Source organism: Falco naumanni, chromosome 13 (genome assembly GCF_017639655.2).
Source record: "Falco naumanni isolate bFalNau1 chromosome 13, bFalNau1.pat, whole genome shotgun sequence".
Taxonomy (NCBI): domain Eukaryota; kingdom Metazoa; phylum Chordata; class Aves; order Falconiformes; family Falconidae; genus Falco; species Falco naumanni.
In genome coordinates, this window is record NC_054066.1 from 4,050,556 (window position 1) to 4,070,342 (window position 19,787).

At 41.7% G+C, this 19,787-nt stretch overlaps 1 protein-coding gene across 1 annotated transcript; it reads right to left on the reverse strand.

Moving 5' to 3' along the window:
• Positions 1 to 1,849: 1,849 nt before the first annotated feature.
• IWS1 (interacts with SUPT6H, CTD assembly factor 1) lies at positions 1,850 to 18,959 on the reverse strand. Its single transcript, XM_040613080.1, has 14 exons — positions 18,779 to 18,959; positions 18,083 to 18,198; positions 11,330 to 12,044; positions 10,544 to 10,742; positions 10,243 to 10,300; positions 9,820 to 9,920; positions 8,933 to 9,083; positions 7,563 to 7,645; positions 7,164 to 7,293; positions 6,033 to 6,150; positions 5,167 to 5,278; positions 4,940 to 4,996; positions 4,657 to 4,768; positions 1,850 to 2,255 (listed from the first exon to the last, which is right to left on the reverse strand). Exons 1-14 carry the CDS (start codon positions 18,810 to 18,812, stop codon positions 2,124 to 2,126), a joined length of 2,118 nt encoding a protein of 705 aa, XP_040469014.1. The 5' UTR covers positions 18,813 to 18,959; the 3' UTR covers positions 1,850 to 2,123.
• Positions 18,960 to 19,787: the final 828 nt, after the last annotated feature.

A 19,787-nucleotide genomic window follows, 5' to 3' on the forward strand; every position in this document is an offset into this window, starting at 1 on the left:
GACAAAAATACAAACGAAATAAAATACCGGTGGGCCAGACTAGTATCCCCCAAGCCATTACCCCTCCTGAGTACCTTTCTCTGACTGTTCACCTTTCTCTGCTGCAATGAATAGGTACCATCTTTGTGACCCATGGCAAATGTTTTGATTTTGTGACCTTTCTTACAATTCGCTATGATGCTTTCATTTAAAAAAATGAAACGTTTTAAAAAAAAAAAAACAACTCAGCACACATTCATGAGTGGTTTTCTTCCTCAGCTTTGTTCAAAGTCCTGTAAAAGTCCATTAACACAATTCCCTGAGAACATGTAGTGTGCGCTATTAATTTTGATGGCAAGAAACTGTATTAGGCCTGCACAAGACCACCAGGGTCAGTACTTGTAAGGAAACATGTTTTTGGATTTAAAAGTAGCCCAGAGTCTCCCATGACTGACTGCAGTACCAAACTACGGAAGTTAGAAGTGGGGGGAAAATACCCGTCCTAACCCCCAGCCCTTCAGGGCCAAAGGAACATGGGTAGGAACAGCTTTATGCTGGTGGTTCACTTATTTTTCACAGTCGCACCTGCCAATACAGCAGTAAGGAATTCCCTTGTCTTTCAATAAATTCTTGATTAAAAATGGGAGAAAAAAAACCCAAAATCCTTGGAAATCTCAGCATGCTAAAACCCCACACCTGAGGTTGGTTACTGTGCGATAAGCCTACCTGGCAAGAGTAGGTGAAGTCCTAGTAGCAGAATTCCCTTAGCAGGCACCATCCAGCACAGGCAGCCTCCTTCATTTTTTGCTTCAGGCTTGTGCCCAGCACACAGCTTTACTGAGTCCCCAGCAGTCTCACAGGAACATGTTTAAAGTGTGACCATCCATGTACTTAACAGGCTCTCCATTATCAGTGCCAGCAGATGCCGGAGGTACTTAGCGCCTCTAAGCCAGCCAACACGCAGATCCCTACCCCGAATTCCCAGAATTACAGAGCACATACGACAGCAAAGGGGCTGCGCTCCTCTGGAACGGAGGTGGGTCTTACTGAAATCCCGACTGCCAGTTACCCACACAAGGAGCATTCTCTTCCTGTAGGCAAGCTCAGCAGACGGAAGCATTTTCAGAGGTAGAGGTAAAGCAGCAGCAGCACACAATGTCGCTCCGCTGTCTGTCTGTAGCACCAGGGACACAGAACTCGCTAGTGGGCTACGCAGCAACACACCTTTGAGCTACCTAAATACCAAAGTCGAACGAAAGAAGAAAACTGACGTGGCTTTCAACTCTACAAAATGAAGTCACAGCGTTGTCAAGCCCAGCAGCAAAGGCTCCACACAGCTAATCCAAGAGCTGCATAAAGCACCCAAAAAAGAAGTGTCCGGCGACCTGACATTCAGTCTCCTGCGGCAGTCTCACTAACCTCCATTCCAAAGTCTGGCTTACGTTCAAAATAATCTATTTATCAAACATCACAGAAGAGTCCATCAGCTGCAGCCCTTCGCTCTCCCATCGCAGTCACTGCTGAAGGCTTTGCTGTTCGTGCGGAGGATCAAGACGGTGAAATGTTGGTGCCCGTCTCGGGGCAAACATTTTAGCCGGAAGACACTGGAATTTTTAGTGGTCAGTCTGGTGGTCTTCTCTTGAACTTTACATTGTGTTTCATGAAAAATGAAATCCTTTGAGTGGAAGATGGTCAGTATTTCTAATCAAAACCAATACATATACATCTCCAAAGACAGAACAACTGATTAATAAAGCACTGGATAAAGAGGAAATGGCCAATGGTAAACAGAAAATCATCAATTGGCAGCTCTTCCACGTACCAGGTGGTCTGCACATACATTCTCTTGAGGAATCAACAGACAGCCCCCCAGAAAAAAACAGATGTTTTATTGTCTAAAGTATTGCAATACAACAAATACGTGATCTGTACAAAGGACACAATAGAGCAAGTTTAAATACAATCAGGAGAAAGAAGTCCCCATATTCACAGTCCTCGGACAACATCTTATACCAGAACCTGAACCAACAATTTAAAGATTCACTAAAAAAAACCCAAACAAGTTGTTAAAAAATTTAAAGGTCTCCAAAGAGTCTATGGGTGTATTGTCTTACAGCAGAGATCACGGGGTATTCTGTGAAGGGTCACAATGGCATCTTATTGCCCTCAATGCTGATTTTCACTGCATGGGCCGATCTGCTTTTTTTCCTGATATCTGTGAACTTCCGCATCTGTTTGTCCAGTCGACTCACGCCTTTCTTAGAGGTCCCCTGGAACTTAAAAAAATAAAACTAATAATTACCGCTGAAAAAAAAGCAGACATCCCAGAGGTTCAAGAAGAACAATGCATGCAAGGTTAAACCTGCAAGAGGGAGCTGATGAAGCCACTGGTTCCGAGTGGGGGTGTGTGTGCATGCGCACACGCATCCTCTCCCCACCACGTGGATAAAATGGTTCCCCCAATATATGCATCACATATATGGAGGCAGTCGCGCTCACAAACATCACACAGTAAAGCTTTCACATTACAGGGATTAATAACAATGTTAGTTGTTCACATGCCAGCTGAATTTACAGTTTGGAATAGTTTTGTATCTATATCGGCTGGAGTTTAGTGTCGGAAATGTGGTGGGCACATACAGGCTTCCTGTGGGGGGAAGGTTTTAGGTATGAATACACTGTAACTGAGATGGACCGAGCTGACGTATCAGTTCCAAACTGCAATTTATTTTAAAGGTCACCAATTAGTATTTAAAAAGCAAGAGATCATTGGGACAAAGAGGGTGTAGGGGGAAGCAAAAGAAATGCCTAAGCTGACCATACAAGTTATTAGAAGGGTTATTGCCTTTCATCTCTGTATTTTAACTGCAAACAAAAAACTGAGATGATGCAGCATTTATTCTGCACAGATTAAATACAGTCATTCTGTAAAGAAACGCCACTGAAGACAAACAGGAAGGATCTTCCAATGCATAGCCAGCAATTTCCCCCTAACTAGACAACAGAAACAACAAATGATGGGAACTTCACACCTTTTAAGTTTGGGAGAAACAGAGATATCCAGAACATGGTACTTAATATCTGACAAAAACCCCCATCTATCAGAAACCAAACCTCTTGTTCCCATCCCTGAGGAAGGTGCTCCTGACAGTGATTTTAAATAAACTTTATTCATAAAACTGTTCACTAAAATTGCACCTGGAATTTCAGTGATTTTAAAAAATACGTAATTTTTTAAAACATGAAAATATGAAGCTTAAACTCAACAGTTATCTACCATTTGCGCTAGCCTCTTCCTGGCAGTACTAGCTGGTGGCGGCCCTGCTCACAGAACTGAAATGTGGACTAGAAACTGTCAAAACCATTCCTGCACTGATGTACGCCACTGACCTCCCTCCACCCTGCATTCGCAGCAGGGGATTCTTCTCCCCCTGCTCTACAGAGGTCTCATTCTCTGCCTCCTGTCAAACACCCCTTAACTCTCACTTCACTCAGCTTCCTTGAAAGAGTGGGTGTGAGAAATACCTTGCGCCCTGAACCAGTGAAACATCAGCCACAGATGGTGGTATACAGTGACATGTGGTCCTGTACTAAGCGCTAAGAATTCCTGTGTGTCAGTTCAGGTAAACCTGGCGAACCTAATTACATCAGAACAGCATTCAAAACCACCGGTGGTACAAAGCTCCTTTTCAGTGCAGGTATATTCATTTTACACCTGTCATTTGGGTATCCTGAAGCTGTTGAGGCAGGTATCACGGCAGATGTTAAATGCTACAGCCTATTTTTTCCTGTACAAGTTACCTTTTAGGTCACAGTACAGACATGAGAGAACACAAGGAGAGTTTTCCAAGTTTAAGTTAGGGTGTACACACTCCTTTCCTGTATGTGCAAACTGCCAACAGCTGAAGCACATGCACTGTTCACACCTCCCTTGAGGGATACCTCTCAAACTTGGGGAAGGCAGAGTGTCATGGCTACAGGGGCATCCTGTTGCCTTCAATGCTGAACTTGATGGCCCGATGCACTTTGCTGAGTCGTTTCTGTTCAGCAAACCGTCTCTTGTGTTTTTCCAAGCGACTAATACCTCTCTTAATAGTCCCGGGCTAGAAACAATATCTCAATTAATGCACAGAAGGAGAGATAACAGCAGCAAGCACAGCAATTATTACTTCTTCCATTTACATGTGTTCTACCATGTACCCCACTTTTAATTTAAACTGTACAGGGTAGATAGACGAACCAAATAAAGCAAGGCAAAGGCTTGTTTTGAGGTTTACCAAAACCTCAAAGTTTCCTGCAACTGCAATATTATCAAAAGAACATGATACAACAACTGGGAGAGGTATAAAAAAAAATAAAATCAGCGACACTTATTGAAACATTAGTTCAAAATGCTCTAAAGTAAGAGGCCTGTAATCAGATTCTCACCCTAGAGAGAAACTCTACAACAGTTAACATGAAAATCTCTTTTTGATTAGAGCAGGAACAATACCCGAGTGAAAGTATTTGATGAACTTACGACAGCCCACCTGATAGCAGAACTTACTGTCTACTTGAATTAGAAGAGGCACTTAAAAGAACTACCACACAGGAACCACGGCAGTAAGGTGACAGATTCCCAGGCTTAATCAGAGAGCGCTGGAGGTACAGAGTCACTAGAAGAGGGGCAGTGCTTACCCTGGAGGACTCCATCTCCACATTCCACTTTGGCCTGACCACATAGTCCTTGTTGGAGGGCATCGGCACCCTCGCACGGGCACAGAACCCGGGGTCTCCAGGTCTAAGAGCCCTGCAGAAAAAAGAAGGTGTGACTGTTAGAGACAAAGCTTATACAGAAAGAAGTACAAGCAATATAGCCTGTTCTATCTCTGAAACACACTGCATAACCATTGCCTCTAAACCTCATAACAAATTAACTGAAATACTTTTTTCTAATCAAAGATTTTTACATTCAACCTACTTTTCCTCTCCAGTTAACACTTTCTCCAGGTCCCTGCGGGGAGTCTGACCGCCAGAGCTGCAAGAAAAAAGGAATTTTATAGGCATCTATACACAGAGAAAGACAGTAATTTTAAAAGACAGTCAAGTGTGGTAAAAGGTGTGTAAATTAATATTTACACACCACTCTGGTTTTCTTGATGGAGTCTTACAAAGAAAGGTTTTCATGTTTCTGCCAGCTACTCCTACCTGCTCAGTCTCCTTCGCTGAGGCATCTGTTCCAAATCTCTCTGTTCCCTCTCTTCTCTTGTCATGCCTTTGTAGTTTGAGGTAAGGCCAAAGATTGGTCGAGACCATTCATCTATTAAAAAAATACCCAACAAACTGGTTAACAAACACTGGGCCTCTGAAGTTTATCTCCAAACTACTCTGGTGACCAAAGACAGCTTTCAAAGTTTAGGGCAAGTATTTACACTCTCTTTCAACCAAAAAAAAAATGGTTTTGAGCCCTTAATGTTTCAGGGTAATCCAGCCTTGTGGACACTAAGAAGGAGCTTTCATCCATAAAGTCTCTTGCTGTTGCCTGCCCTTTTAGAATCTCTCTGAGCTCTTAAGTGTCAGAAAATCCTGCACACCACAGTGAATGGTTTTAGAAATATGCAGAACAGTTCTTAAAGAACCTAAGTTTATTATCAATTTACAGTCATTCAGGATGGAATGCACTACACAATGACTACAGCTGTTTAGGAAGTAAACTTTCAGTCATCCAAGATCTTTCTAAAGTCCATGGAATAAACTGTCTTCTAGCAGCACCTTCCTGCCTTTGTAGCATAGACATGAGGTTTGGACAACTAGCCAAGAGAACCTGGGCAAAATAAATGCCATCCTCTGATTCAGAACAAAAATGAAAGAAACAGGAAAAGGTGTGTGTAGAAGTTCATATAACAGCATTTGTCTACAGCTCTACAAAGTGATGAAACAGGTTAGTGAGATTCCTACACCGCAGAATTAATTCTACTACAGATGATAGCAAAAAAACATGCAAGAGAGACTGACACGAAAATTAAATTACCAGTGAAGTCTCACTGACACAAGGCAAAGGGAGGTTTACGTACTGATTAGCTTCCCTGCCATATCCTTGTTAGGTCTCGACTCTTTGGGGTGTTTGTAGAGGTACATCACAGCTCGCCCAATGCCACTGTGCTTCAGCGTCTCCTGGCTCACACTGGGCAACTGTGGGGTAAAGGCAAAGTCAGAAAATAATAAGAAATTATGTCCGAACATTAAGGGTGCCACTGAACTTTGCAAGACCACCAAATCCACTTTCATAATAAGCCTGGGGAAATCAGCACTTTTCACTGTCCCAGTAGGAACTGGGTCAAGTATCAAATGCCAAAACCCAGAAGTTTGCCTTGACATTCGTAGTTTTTACACACAAAATTAAGTAAGTTTCCAGAACTATTTATTCCAAATGCTCTTCTGCTTATATTACCCAAGAACTGAGTTACTGCCTTCAAAGCATTCATTTTATAAAGATAAAAACTCACGGGGCAAAAGCATTCAAGTAATCAGATTAGGTACAAATGCTGAAAGTCTACACTGAGTATGATGGGCTTTCTAGTGCCCTGCACATCTTTAATAGGCTGGAGAGAAGGGACCATGAGAGAGGAGAACTCAGGGATACTTAACAAATGGTTCTTCACTACACTTTGCACATAAACCTGAACAGGCAGGCAGGGCCAAATAATCTAAATTGAGGCAGAACTCTTGCAAATACTTCGCAAGAAGAAGTATTTCTAGAGCTTCACTCAAAGCCAAGTAGTGATGCTGCAAAAAAAAAAAAAAGGTCACTTCTGCTTCACTGTCAAGACTATGCCACGCTTATTTTATGAACGCGTCAAAGACAAATTGAAGTGACCAATCACAACATATGAGCCTCTTGAGAAGGAGGGAAGTGACTAAGCTGTTTAGATTTATCAAGAATCTAGAAAATGCCACAGCACACAACTCCCTGAGAGAGGGCAGAGAACTTCATGTCTGTAGCTCACCTCCAACACTCAGAAATGTCTTCTGGCCTGCTGCCAGCAGAGCTATTTGCTTTGTTGTGAACATGGGCAAAATTTTCATAACAACAATCGAGCGCCTGAAGTTCCCCAGCCAAATTTTGTTCAGCTAGACAGCATATCTACAAAGTAAGACTCAATGGAGAACCATGAATCAAATACAGTTAAAAGTCAATTTCACACCTCTTGCAGGATCTTCAGAAGTTCCTCTCGTATCTTTAGTGCTGGCAGACTTCGGTCTGGAAGAGGAGAAAGCCACTCTTTGATGGCAGACATAACACCACTATCGATGAAAGTTTCTTTGAGGTCCTGCCTAAAAAGTTTAAAGAGAAGCCACAAAGTCATGTAATAATCTTAAGATGGGATGTTCCTTCAGCACAATAGTGGATTTGAGTTTGTTTCATGTTAAATTAACAGGTAAAAGTACATAGAATTTTAGGTTTTTGAGGCCACCCAGCTCCAGCATTTACTTGACAAAGTGTTTTACTGCATACTCAGTACAGCTGTTAACATCACTTCACAAAATTACCAAATTCCTAATATTCCCCAAGATGATAATTAACTGGGAGAATGACAACTCACTTTTTAAGATGCATAACTACAGTTGGTAACAAAGTTAGTTTCTTTAGTGCTGGTTTCTTTTGTGTATTCAGCTGTCGATCCTCCTGTAAGAAATTTGAAGAATCAGTGCAAGTTGATCAAAAGAAATGAGCAACTCTCATCCTGTACAACATTTACAGCAAAAAGACTAGTCTATTAAACAAGTGCAACTTTGGCAGGATTACACTAACTTTGTACCCTGCTCCATCCTCCTATAGCCCCCAAACACATTGTATGATGACTTCTCTTAAAAAAAGGGACCCCACCTTAGCCAATGTTTTCCTTAAAAGCATCACATTAGGAAATTCCCTGCTAAGTATTTTTTTCTACTTCATGATTTAAGTTGACTGCAATAAACTGGAGGTCTGCAGAGTCCTCCATGCTCAGCTATGCAGAGATAACCTGCAAACTTTGTTTGTAAAACCTCATGTGAACAACAAAAAAAATAACTAGCCAAAACAATGGGAAGTGAGAAAACGTATATTCACTGCAGCTAAGAATGTAACTGGATAAACTAGAGGTTTAGGCTGAAGCATGATACAAGTAATGTAAGAGCACACAACATGCATCATGTGCAACAGTCTGTGTTCCAAAGCAACTATCATCTAAGGCCATAATGTCACTACCTGTTCAGTACTTAGGCTCCCATATCAAAAAGACATTACAATCAACAGAATTGTGTCCTTCTGTGATAATTCCTTTCCACACATCTTAATTCACTGGAGGCTCTTTCTGCACAATGTTTTTTTATTGCAAGGGAAGAGATTCTTCTAATGCCCTTCTTCCCCTCTTCACGCCCCAGAATGGTTTGACAGGCACATCCTAGATAACTAAAGACACCACAATACTAGAGCTCAGCTCTTCCTCCTCTCCAGCATTTCAAACTTTACGGCTTCATTTGAAACATCTGGCTATCATCTTGTCTGAGAAAAAACTTACTTGTCAAGACCAAGTCTCAGTTGTCTCACAGATCACTCTCTCCACCCCTCCTCCCCAAACTATATATGCTAGCAACTATATAATGAAATTTAAACATAGTCCCTTTATTCATGTAGTTTACAGAACATACATATATCCCTTTTTATAGGGCAGCTGATCTCAGCTGATCAAAGTTTAGCAAGTTAATTTTAATCTTTAAAATTAATAAATATTTTCCTCCAAATTTCAACTGAAGAAGTATTTTAATTCAGAATAGCAAAACAACATTTAGACGTTTACACATCAGCAGCTTTCCATAGTGTACAGATTACTCCTCCTGAGTACCAGTCAGATTTCTGTATTTTACTGATCACAAGATTTTCCCATAGAATGGAAGTGGATTTTAAGGTGTCTTTGGAGCCTAGAGAACTCACCTCAGCGGCTTCATTCATCTTCACAATCATAGCACTGACCACATCATCTGCATCACTAATAAAAGTTCCACCATCACGGTTTCGTCTACGCTTGCCACTCATACTCTTCTTTCGTTGCAGCATCATGTCAAAATCTGACATGAAGTCCATACTGAAATGCAGGAAGAGAGTTTGCTGATGGTCAGAAAAGAGTTGATCTTACTGTCTTTGTAGGAAATTATTTTGTATTTCTATAGCGTAACTCTTAAAAAATTCTTCAGGAAGTCCACAAGCATTGTGTCTCAACATCCTTGTAAGATAATTAGTTATCCTCAGTATACAAGCTGGGAAATTAGCAAATGGCTTCAGTGGCTCTAAGATGCCCTCAAAAGTCTGCAAGACCTTGGTGAAATAATTCACGACATGCACATATGTAACATCCAGTGTTCAAAATGCGCTGAAGCTCACAGATTTAGCTTTCCTGTTCCTGCAATATACTGCTCTGATGCTACTAGAGCAGACAGAAAGGAAACAGGAGATGTGCTGATGGCAAGTCTTGTCATACCTTATCCCTTATACCAGAGAAACACATCTGTGACTCCAATGCTGAACTGCTGAACGTAGTCAGATGCTTGTTTGATTAGATATTAATTTCACTCAGGTTTTGATGTGAACCATGAAATACTGTTCTCTGGAGGACAGGTAATCTGCTATGGACTGCCACGGGACTAAGCTGCACAAGCTGAGAGAGGACCTTCCGTCACAGTTTAGGAGAACACACTTTCTGTAGAAACACCGTCCCATGCCTTTCTAAACTATGAAGTCTAGCTAGCCAGTCTTTGGAGGAGCCCTTTCACTAAAATCTTGCATTTTGCTATTAGAAAGGAATACGTAACATATTGACTTACTGCTTCCCTCTTTTGATGTTATCATCAGAGTCCGAGTCATCTGCTGTCTCCTTCATGTCTACGTCCCCCTTCTCTTCCTCCAGATCTTCTTGGTTAAAACCCTGATGGTTAAAGACAGTGTACAGATTAAGACTGAGCACCTACTTAAGCACCTGACAAAAGGCTTCAGGCAAGTCTGCAGAGGATCTAGAAGAAAAAAAAACAAAGGCTTCCTAACTCCACCTATGACTTTCACACCAATAACTCTCCCAACAGAAGAGCTGTAAATGTTATTTAATCCAAATACTACCTCAGTGAGTCCCGTAGATAAAGCTTCCCTCCTGATACAGCATATCCTTGAACATGGGAACAGTCATTCTGGAGTACGTTCCCATGAAGGTTATATCTAGCAAGTGAACAAGAGACATCTACAGTAACACTTACTGTAAATTCCTCTTCTTCCTCATCACCAGATTCTCCAAATATATCTGCGATCAGGTTCCTGTGAAGGTAACAGTAACATTTGTCTATTAGGACTGCAACAGTAAGAAGTGCATTTTCTGCAAAATTTCTAGTGACTGTGTGGAGATCCACCTTTCACTCTGCCACCTACTACTGACCTTCCTCTTCACACCACCAATGAGGGTGGACTATCATTCTCTGGCTGGCATTCATCCATTCTCCATTCATGATCAGTCTCACTACCTGCAACCCCAAAGGAATTCATATTCCCAGAAGCACTTACTCTTGCTCATTCCCAGATTCACTGTCACTGCCGAACAGATCTTTCTCTTCTTTTTTCTTCCCAGCATTCTCTTTTCTTTCCTCTTCTTCTTCTTCCTCACTATCTGATACAATACTTTTCTTCCTTTTGTCAGATTTCACTGAAGCAGCATCACTATCTGATTCTTCAACATCAGAAAGGATTCGTACTTTTTTTGCAGCTGCCAACAGAAAGGAGCATTACTACATGTCCTAGTAATAGAGGTGACAAGAGCTACTCTCAAAAAACTATCCTCTCAAACTCGATTTGGACAAGAAGGAAGCTGACTAGCCTTCCTACACAAAACCATTGGTATGTCTTAAATACACCCATGCTAAAATATGTTTTATTCAGTCAGTAACTGAAGTTTCCATACCTCTACCCATAAAACCTCGTAATTTCAAAACTGACTCTCACCCCTAGCATATGGAAAAAAAAACAAGAGGAAAAAATTACTAAGTAACAATAAAGCAGAAAAATGGTTAACAGGAACAATCAACATGACAAAGATGCCATATAAAGCAAGATCACTGCAGTCTTCTCTCTTATTTCTATTACACCTACTTATTACTCAGAAGTATTAGCTATACATTCACACAGAAATGCAGTTAGAACAATAGCCTCTACAAACACATTTGTGTTCTAAAAACCAACTTTGCCTTGTGATTTCATATTTATCTGATGCTTTCTTCACATAAAACCAATGATTTAACTCTAATACTACAGCTTGTCACATCGCATTTTTCTTGTCACACTACAGTTCCTTACGTGTTTTCTCACTGTCATCCTCACTGTCAGAAAGGATAGCTGTTTTCCTCTTCACTGTCTTCTCCTCCTCTTTCTCTTCTTCATCACTATCTGATATTTTTCGTCTCTTAGGAGCTTCCTCTTCACTGTCAGAGCCCTGAAAACCTTCCCTTACGTGTTCATTATCTGAATGATGAGAATCATTCTGCACCTCCTCTTTCCTCTCCTCCCCATCACTATCCTCAGACTCTATTTCTTGTTTGTGTCTGGAAATGTCCTCGCTCTCCGAGTCGCTGGCTGGCTGCTTGTGGAGCTCCTCGCTCTCCGAGTCGCTGGCTGGCTGCTTGTGGAGCTCCTCGCTCTCCGAGTCACTGGCTGGCTGCTTGTGGAGCTCCTCGCTCTCCGAGTCACTGGCTGGCTGCTTGTGCGATTCTTCATTTTCAAAATCACTACTGTGATCCCTGTGAGGTTCTCCATTTTCAGAGTCACTTGCTCGATGATTTAAGGCATCTTCATTTTCAGAGTCACTTAAATGCCGATTTGGTCGGTCCTCAGTATCAGAATCACTGTCTTTGCCTCCATGAGCTGCTTCATTGTCCGAATCACTTACATTGTGATTTGGAGGCTCCTCGTTATCTGAGTCACTGTCTTTTTGCCTTGGGATATCTTCATTTTCAGAGTCTGTCATATGAGGCTCTCCCATTTGCCCGTCATCTTCTCCATCACTGTGTTCATTCTGAAAGAGAAAAATCATCTCAGGCAACTAAGCAAAAAAAACACTTTAAAAGTAAACAAAAAAAATGTTCTGAATTTTTGCTTGTCTTTCCTCCAATTCAATTACCCAAGGTACTACAAACTGAAATACTTTCTACACAGAAATAAATATTAGACAATCTGCATCAAAGGACTATAAAATACTTCTTACCAAGGAAAATATTAAGAGATCAGTGGAAGTCTGTCCACCCTGCAGCTCAACCATATTTTGGAAGTTGTTACAGATAAAAACCACTCAAACATGCCTAAGGGACAAGTTCCTCAAGGGTAAATGCTTAGTGTTTTTATTTTAAAAAGTCAGGCCTTCAAAGTGGTTTAGTCCAAATCCCCAGTAATAAGGCAAGAAACAGTATCTCACACTTATCATTGTCTTTTTCTTAAGATCTCAAATATCTGGTTTTTTAATTAAATACCTTTTACTGGAACTGCACGTGCATTACTCTAAGTGAAGCTCAAGAGAGCTTGCGCCCTTCCCTTCTTTGCCAAGGAAACTTATTTAAGAAGTCATCAAGACCAAAAGCACAGGAAAAAAACAGGAATCAAGTTTTAGTCAAACCTTTCAGAGTATTACTGTTAACAAAAGTTGTGTGTTTCAATGCGTAAGAATGTAAGAACAGGGCCAACACTTCTCTCCCCTAAACTGACAGCTCCCATGCCGATCCAGACACCTGAGGTAATCATGCACAAATAGACCGATCTCCTTAAAACTTTAGGATTGTATTTCAATCCTTTATGGCTTTTTTTACATGGCAAAAAATACTGAGCCACACGCTCCATTTTTGGAAAAACCTTTCACAAGCCACCTATCAATATCATTATTGACAATATCTTGTTTTGTCTTTCCTACAACATCTAATTTCTACTCGGAAAAAAAATAATCTCAATTGCATTTACCTGAGAAAACAAAATGAAATGAGTGTTTAAGCGTCTAATTAACTCAGTACTCCTCTCACAGTCACTGTCACAATCTCATTTTCTACTGACAAGAACAATACCGTAAAAGGAACTTCTTTCCTACATATTCAACTCCATTCTTCGGCCAGGCTTTCCTCAAGGGTGATTTTGTCTCAGCCATAGACTTCTTCCACATTTGCAAACTAAGTCTTTATTGTCCTAGGAGATTCTTTAAAACCTGTATGTCCCAGAGCTTCCAAAGCTTTTTTGTCAGCAATTTGATTTCCTTGGAAAGACAGACTTTCTATTTTTATTTTCTACGGTCATTCTATTTCCACATTCAGAGCCCTACAAAACAATGCAGGTGTATTGTATTTATCCTACACCCACAACAAACACTCTTCAAAAATGTATGATTAAAAGTAATGTTATTTAAAATTCCTTCTTAATTGCTGTAAGGAACTACTCCCTCCAGAATTATACCAAGTAGAAAATAACATTGCTTTTTAAGATTTTGGACCTTAAGCATTTATTCCCTTGGCTAGCGCTTGATAAAGTAGTAACTTTTAAATTACTGCAGCATCACTAACAGGAAGTTACTACACAATGCAAAAAAAATCAGGCCTATATAATTTTAAAACATGCACTTCAAATATAACTTCACTATTTCCACGTTACTTAATGCTAGCTACAAAATAGCTGATGTGATAATCCCAGTGAGTAGTTTTCACTCTACTGCTTGTCCCTGTCTCTCCAGCAATGCCAGTGTTTTGAATCATGCTGGTGGTATTACTCAGTATTTCCCATTTCTCCTTACAAAAAGGAAACATGATTCTGTTAAAACCCGAATTTGGAATTTTAAAGAATAAAATATGAAGATTAAGAAGTTAGAGGATGCTCAGCTGAGGAAGATTACACACACACACTCAACTGCTCTCAGATTGTTATGGGATTTTATTTACTCTTCCCGACCCCCCCCCCCCCAAAAAAAAAAAAAAAATTAATCTGATTGTCCTCTCCTGCCCAGTACCTCCCACATAAGCCAACATGTGTACTGGACACATTTTCTTTGACTGTATTATTTAAGATTGAAGAAAACTGCAGTTGCAAACAACAGGAAACAGCTTTTACAGCAGTGCTACAGGTAAGGTCATTGACAAGTACTGAAATGCAGCTGTCTACACGGAAATTGACGTTTATAATAATAGAAATTCTTTAACCCTTTTTTTCCTACCATTTAATTTTTGGTGGGTTTGTCTATCTTCTCTTGATTTCAGATAGCTAATGCTTAAGAGGTACTAATAATTTTGGGCTTGTCACCTTCCACTCTAGAAAGTATCTAGTGAACGAAACTAAAAAACAACTGGAATTAATGATTCTTAAATGTTCCTAAGGCTGGAAGCATGGCTGCAGCTTATACACCCACCCATTCAGTATACATTACTACATTACATGGAACTTCCCAGGCAAAATACTTGGCAAGAAGTCATTACAAATATACAGCATTATTACCAAAGCACTTTAGATATATTGAATCTCTACTCTTTTATTACAAACTGACAATCACCCTTGAGAATGAAGATGTTAGGGGAGGGAGAGCAGACATGCATCCTAATTAGCTCACACTGTGATTACACAGTGCTCTGCACCACAGAATCCCAGCGGTGACAGCCGTTGAACTCTACTGTGACGTAACCACCTCCAGCAGAACCACTCTGACAATACAGGTGCCCCAACACAGACTGGGCAGAAAGGTATCATCTACTCTAGTCCTGAGTCTGGAAAGCTCAACCAGAGTGAACACAAAAAGCACAGTCATGTTAGTCAAGTTAGTAAGCCCGGCAGAGAGACGACTGCTACCTCAGACTCAGCACATTAACATAACCGAGCATCTCCTGAAGCAGAGCTGACTCGCTCAGAGCCTACACAGAACAGACAGGCCCTGTCCACAGCCAGCGTGTAAAGTTCTTCTGAATACAATTAACGAATCTGTAAATGTTTTGCAATATACTTGATATAAGAAGCGCATGCAACTTTACAGTAAGATGACTAAACTCTGAAGGATGGTCTCCCCACCCACCGTTTGTTTTTTTTTACTAGTTCGTCTCTAAAAAGATGTTTTCAAAGAAATCAAGTATGTAATTTTGGAGTTCTCTCGTTTTCCTTTTCCAAATACTTAAAATAAAAGATCAGACATCCTTAAAAACAAGTAGGTCTCAGGTAATTGCTACTGTATTTTTCTCTAATTCCTTTGCTTTCTTTTCTTCCTCCTCTTTATCTATAAACATTTTAATTGAGATGTCCTTAATTTTTTGTAACTGAAACAATTCTATAACATGAGGCTTTAGTACAGTATAAAATAAGGAATACATCACAATCAAATTTACAGTGTTATCCTTCTACATAAAAATTTCAGTTAGCAGGTAGTTTATTGGATCAACATGCAGTCACTTTTAAGAGGTATTACTTTGATAATTTAGTAAGTTCAACAAAATTGACCCATCCACTACACTCTCATGAATGACACTTGGTAAACTAAGGCATACATAACCATCATAGGCAGATCAGCAAGTTTTTGGTTTTTTTCAGAGATGTAAGATATTTATATATGTTTGTTAACAGTCACAGTCAAACTACAACTTAATTCATGAAGACAGCAGCGATTTGGTGAAAGTGTAAGAATCTAAGTCATTAAAGATTTCCATATGAACCTGACTTGTACAAACACTGTAAACATGATTTCATATTCATTACTGTACTAAAACTATGTGTTATCTAATTCTATTTGTCTAAAGCAGAATCGATAAGGACATCAAGGAGAACATTTATAGATAAAGTGGGACTGGGGGAAGGAAAGCCAGAAAAGAATTGTGGAAAAGAAAAACCCACATACCTGAGACCTACATAAGTAATTCCTCAGGATTCCCCTTTCCTTTAAAGTTAAGAACCTGAAAAAAAAGTTTGAAAGTTTAAAACTTCAGTTCTTTACATCCAAGTTCTACATTAGAGACGAAATAGTAATTAAATAGACTTAACTGATTAGGCTGTCTCAAAGGTTTTACTACATTTGAGTGTCATTCCTCCCACATATTCCTAAAGATGAAGGAAATAAGAGGATGAAAGAATATTTAGGGTAAATAATATGATAAATCACTGAAAGCTACTCCCTTTCAGAGACAGCTGCTCCACATTATTGCATTGTATTGCACTGCATATTGGAGTCTGATGCAGGGGAAACAATGCAAGACTTTATAACAAAACAAAATACTCAAATTTTGAACTGAATCAAAGCACTAAAGCATGAAGGTTCACATTTACTACTGGACAGAAAAGTGTTTCAGTTCTTTCGTTCTTTTTTTCTTAATGTACTTTCTTCAGTATTTTATCTACAGAGGAATATTCAACACCCATCACAGAACAAAGCCCTTAAAATAATGCAGGCACAGGAAGAGTATCAGTTAACAAAGATAATAGGTCCTAGTACTTTCTGGTTATTTAAATCTGAAAAAGACATACTGAAGATGTAAGTAATACTCAACTACCTGTCCTTTAGGCCAGATTTCCAACTACATTGCCACAGTAAGTAAAATCAAAATCCCACAGGAGTATAGAAGAGTAAGAAAAAATGACTAAGTTTTCATACACAGCAGAAAAGCTTAGTGTTATTGTAACAGCAACATGACTCTCCATGCACTCATCACCATTCTTTTTTCATTAAAACAGGAGTACTAAATCCCTTTGAAAGACAGTTATTTCTCCCATGCTGAAAAGCGTATGTTCTCCCACACCAAAATCCTGATTGTCACAACAAGAGATGATGCCTTGCACCAAATCAATAGTAACACCTTTTAAAACAAACAAAAAAACCCCTCCAAATCTGCTTTACACTGGAATTCAAATACATGAGAAGAACTTTCTTTTATACAAATATAAAATCTTCATCTACTTTCTAACTCTGAGGGGAGTATGAATTCAATAAAAGCATGGTAGTAAAAACAAAACAAAACACCACCAGAAGAAAAACCAGTCAATCAAACAAAAAGGTAAGATTGCAAGTTACACCACAGCAGAGTTGAGCCTTTTGACACATCAGCCTGATGCAGTACATCACATCACACAATCCAAATTTTAAGCAATTTTAAAAATGTGTAACAGTGAAAACCCTATCAGAGTCAATCCTGATCTTTACATAAAATCTAACAAAATATGCAGAACAGAATGCAATAACTTTGATTACAGTTTTTACGAATACCAAAAAGTTCTCCATAACTTAACTTTGCTGGCAGAGGACATGAGTTCACAGGCCAAAATTATTCCTTCCTCGTTAAGACCTGATGTAATTCTGCATCAAGAGGAACAAGAAGTTCCTCAAAATTAACTCCAAACCTGTCCTAGAAATCTAAAAGGTACCTTCACTTTTACCAAAATCTCTTTTCAACCAAAACAATCAAACCACAAGTTAAGTGACTGTCCCCCAAACACAACTCTGGATCAAAGCATTACCGCCCTTTTCACAGCACAGGCTTCTCAAATCAAGAACCTCTTCAGAGGAAGAACAGATCCCATTTAGGAACCTTAACCTGCTCCTGCTCCACATGGTAATGATCTGCTCCTTTGTGAATGACAAGGTGAAAAATATAGCACAAAATAGACTTGAGTCAATGCTCACAGCTGAGGAAAGATGGAAAATGGGAGAGCATTTATTCTTTATTACAGAAATCTATGCCCCAAAATGTGTAGTTTTACACTATGGTGCAAAATTTGAGGTACAATTCCAAATTCCTCTTAATGCATTGCTTAGATTTTCAAACCCAAAAGGTTTACCTTCTTGCAATCAATTATTAACAATATTAAACTTCCTAGTACAAAACAGTGAATGCTATTATAACAAGAACAATTAAAAAAGACCCTATCCTACATACTGGTCAAGAGACTTATCTGATGCATTTCTTTCTAGTGGTAAAGTTCTGCCAGACAGGACTCTTAAGAACAATTGAATGAACATGTAAGTGTCAGTTATGAGAGAATGCCTCTTTAAACAAACAACAACGACAACAAAAAATCAATGTACAGGACAGCAATCTTTAGATAAAGTTCCAGTGGTACCTCTGAATGGTGCCCTACACTTCCATTCTCAGACCCAGAGTGCTGTTCGTTTCCTTCATCTTCCACATCAGATCCTGAATCTCGTTCATCTTGCACTGGAGTAGCTCCACCATCATCTACTCCGAAGTTAAGAAAAGAAAAGCAACACTCAGTGACATCTCCCCGTGTTTAGAAGAGCACTGACAGGGGTGATCAACAGGGAGCCAGGCAGCGCTACAGTCAGACTCGCGTTCTAACTGCACTGACACAGACACGGAGGGTACCTACCGGGCAGGTTCGGCACAAACCCACCACACACATCCCAGAAGAGACCACTGAGCTACTCACAGCATGCACGCACCGACTGACACACTCCGCAAGACACCGAACTCATAATCAGGCGGCGGCCGCGCCGCGATCGCGCCAACGGCCCGGCCCGGCCCCGCCAGTGTCACCCCAGAGCCCCGGCGGCGGCCGCTGACCACGGCCGGGGCAGAGGCGGCCCGGCCCGACCCCGCACACCCTCCGGCCGAGCCGCGGCCCCGGGCACGCCGCCGCCGCCGCTACGTGACACCGCGGGGCAGGCGAACGGCCCCGGCAGGCGGGAGACGGCCAAGGCAGGGCGATCCCCGCGGGCCCCGCCGTGCCCAGCGCCCTCCCTCACAGGGCCCCGCGCCCCGGGCGTCCCTCCCGCGGGGGACGCTCCCGCGCCGCTACCTGACTGGTCCCCGCCGTAGTACTCGCCCTCCATGGCGGTGGCACCGGCCGCGCCTCCCCGCCGAGGCCCCGCGGGCTGGCGGCGGGGCCAAGCCCCCAGCGCAGCGCTCGCCACTAGGGCCCGCCGCCTCCCGGCACCGCCGCCTCCCGCCGCGCACAGGCCCAAAATGGCGCCTCTGCCCCGAACGGCCGGCACCCGCCCCGCGCGTGCGCTACGAACGGCCGCCCCCTTCCCCCCGCGAGGGGTGGCTCTCGCGAGGCTTCAGGGGCGCGGCCGCCAGGGGGCGCGGCGCGCGGGGCCGCGGCCGTTACCCGCCCCGCCGCCGTTACCCGCCCCGCCGCCGTTACCCCGCCCCGCCGCCCGCGCTGAGGCGGTTCCAGCCGCCGCCCGTTCGGCGGAGTTGAGCTGAGGTGGCAGTGAGGGGAAACTGGAGGGTAGTCGCTGCTCCCGTACGCAGGCTGACTGAACTGCAGCGAGGTAGAAAACGGTAGGGGTTTTGCCCCCTCCCGAAACGTTTTCCTGCAGTTTTTGGTAAAAAATAGTTTGGTTTGAGCTTGAGAACTGAAGTGCTGAGGAAATTGAAGGAGCGTTTGAGGGAAAAAAGGCTAGTTGGAGCCCTTCCATCAACATGGGAAACGAACAGCTGTACGGAAGTGTAAAATGGTCGTTATTTTAATAAAGATACTTTCTTGTCTGAGGTGTGTGAGAACTTCCAAGAGGCAAAACCCCAGGCAACGCCTGACGCCTGCTTAAACCCCCAGCCCTGAGCTACACCAGTGACCCAGCATCTCCCTTCTGCCCAAGGCACAGCAGTAAAAATGCCTCCTACACCGACAAAGGATGGGACATTGAGAGCCTCACCTACTGCCTTGAATAGAAAAGATTTCGCCGTTTAAGTGATAACTGAATTTATCAGCTCCCTTCAAATCCAGTTAGCAAGAATTAGTGTGAATCTCTACAAGGAGGCAGCAACCCCAGTTTTCAGGCACAGGTACGCACGTGGGCTCT

Bases quoted from the DNA above. Each gene is read 5' to 3' on its own strand.
- IWS1 (XM_040613080.1), bottom strand. From the start codon at position 18,812: ATGGAGGGCGAGTACTACGGCGGGGACCAGTCAG. The intron at 9,921-10,242 runs GTAAGTGTTACT...TTTAACCATCAG, and splicing joins AGGAAGAAGAGGAATTTACA to GGTTTTAACCAAGAAGATCT. The intron at 9,084-9,819 runs GTAAGTCAATAT...CCTGCATTTCAG, and splicing joins AACATCAAAAGAGGGAAGCA to TATGGACTTCATGTCAGATT.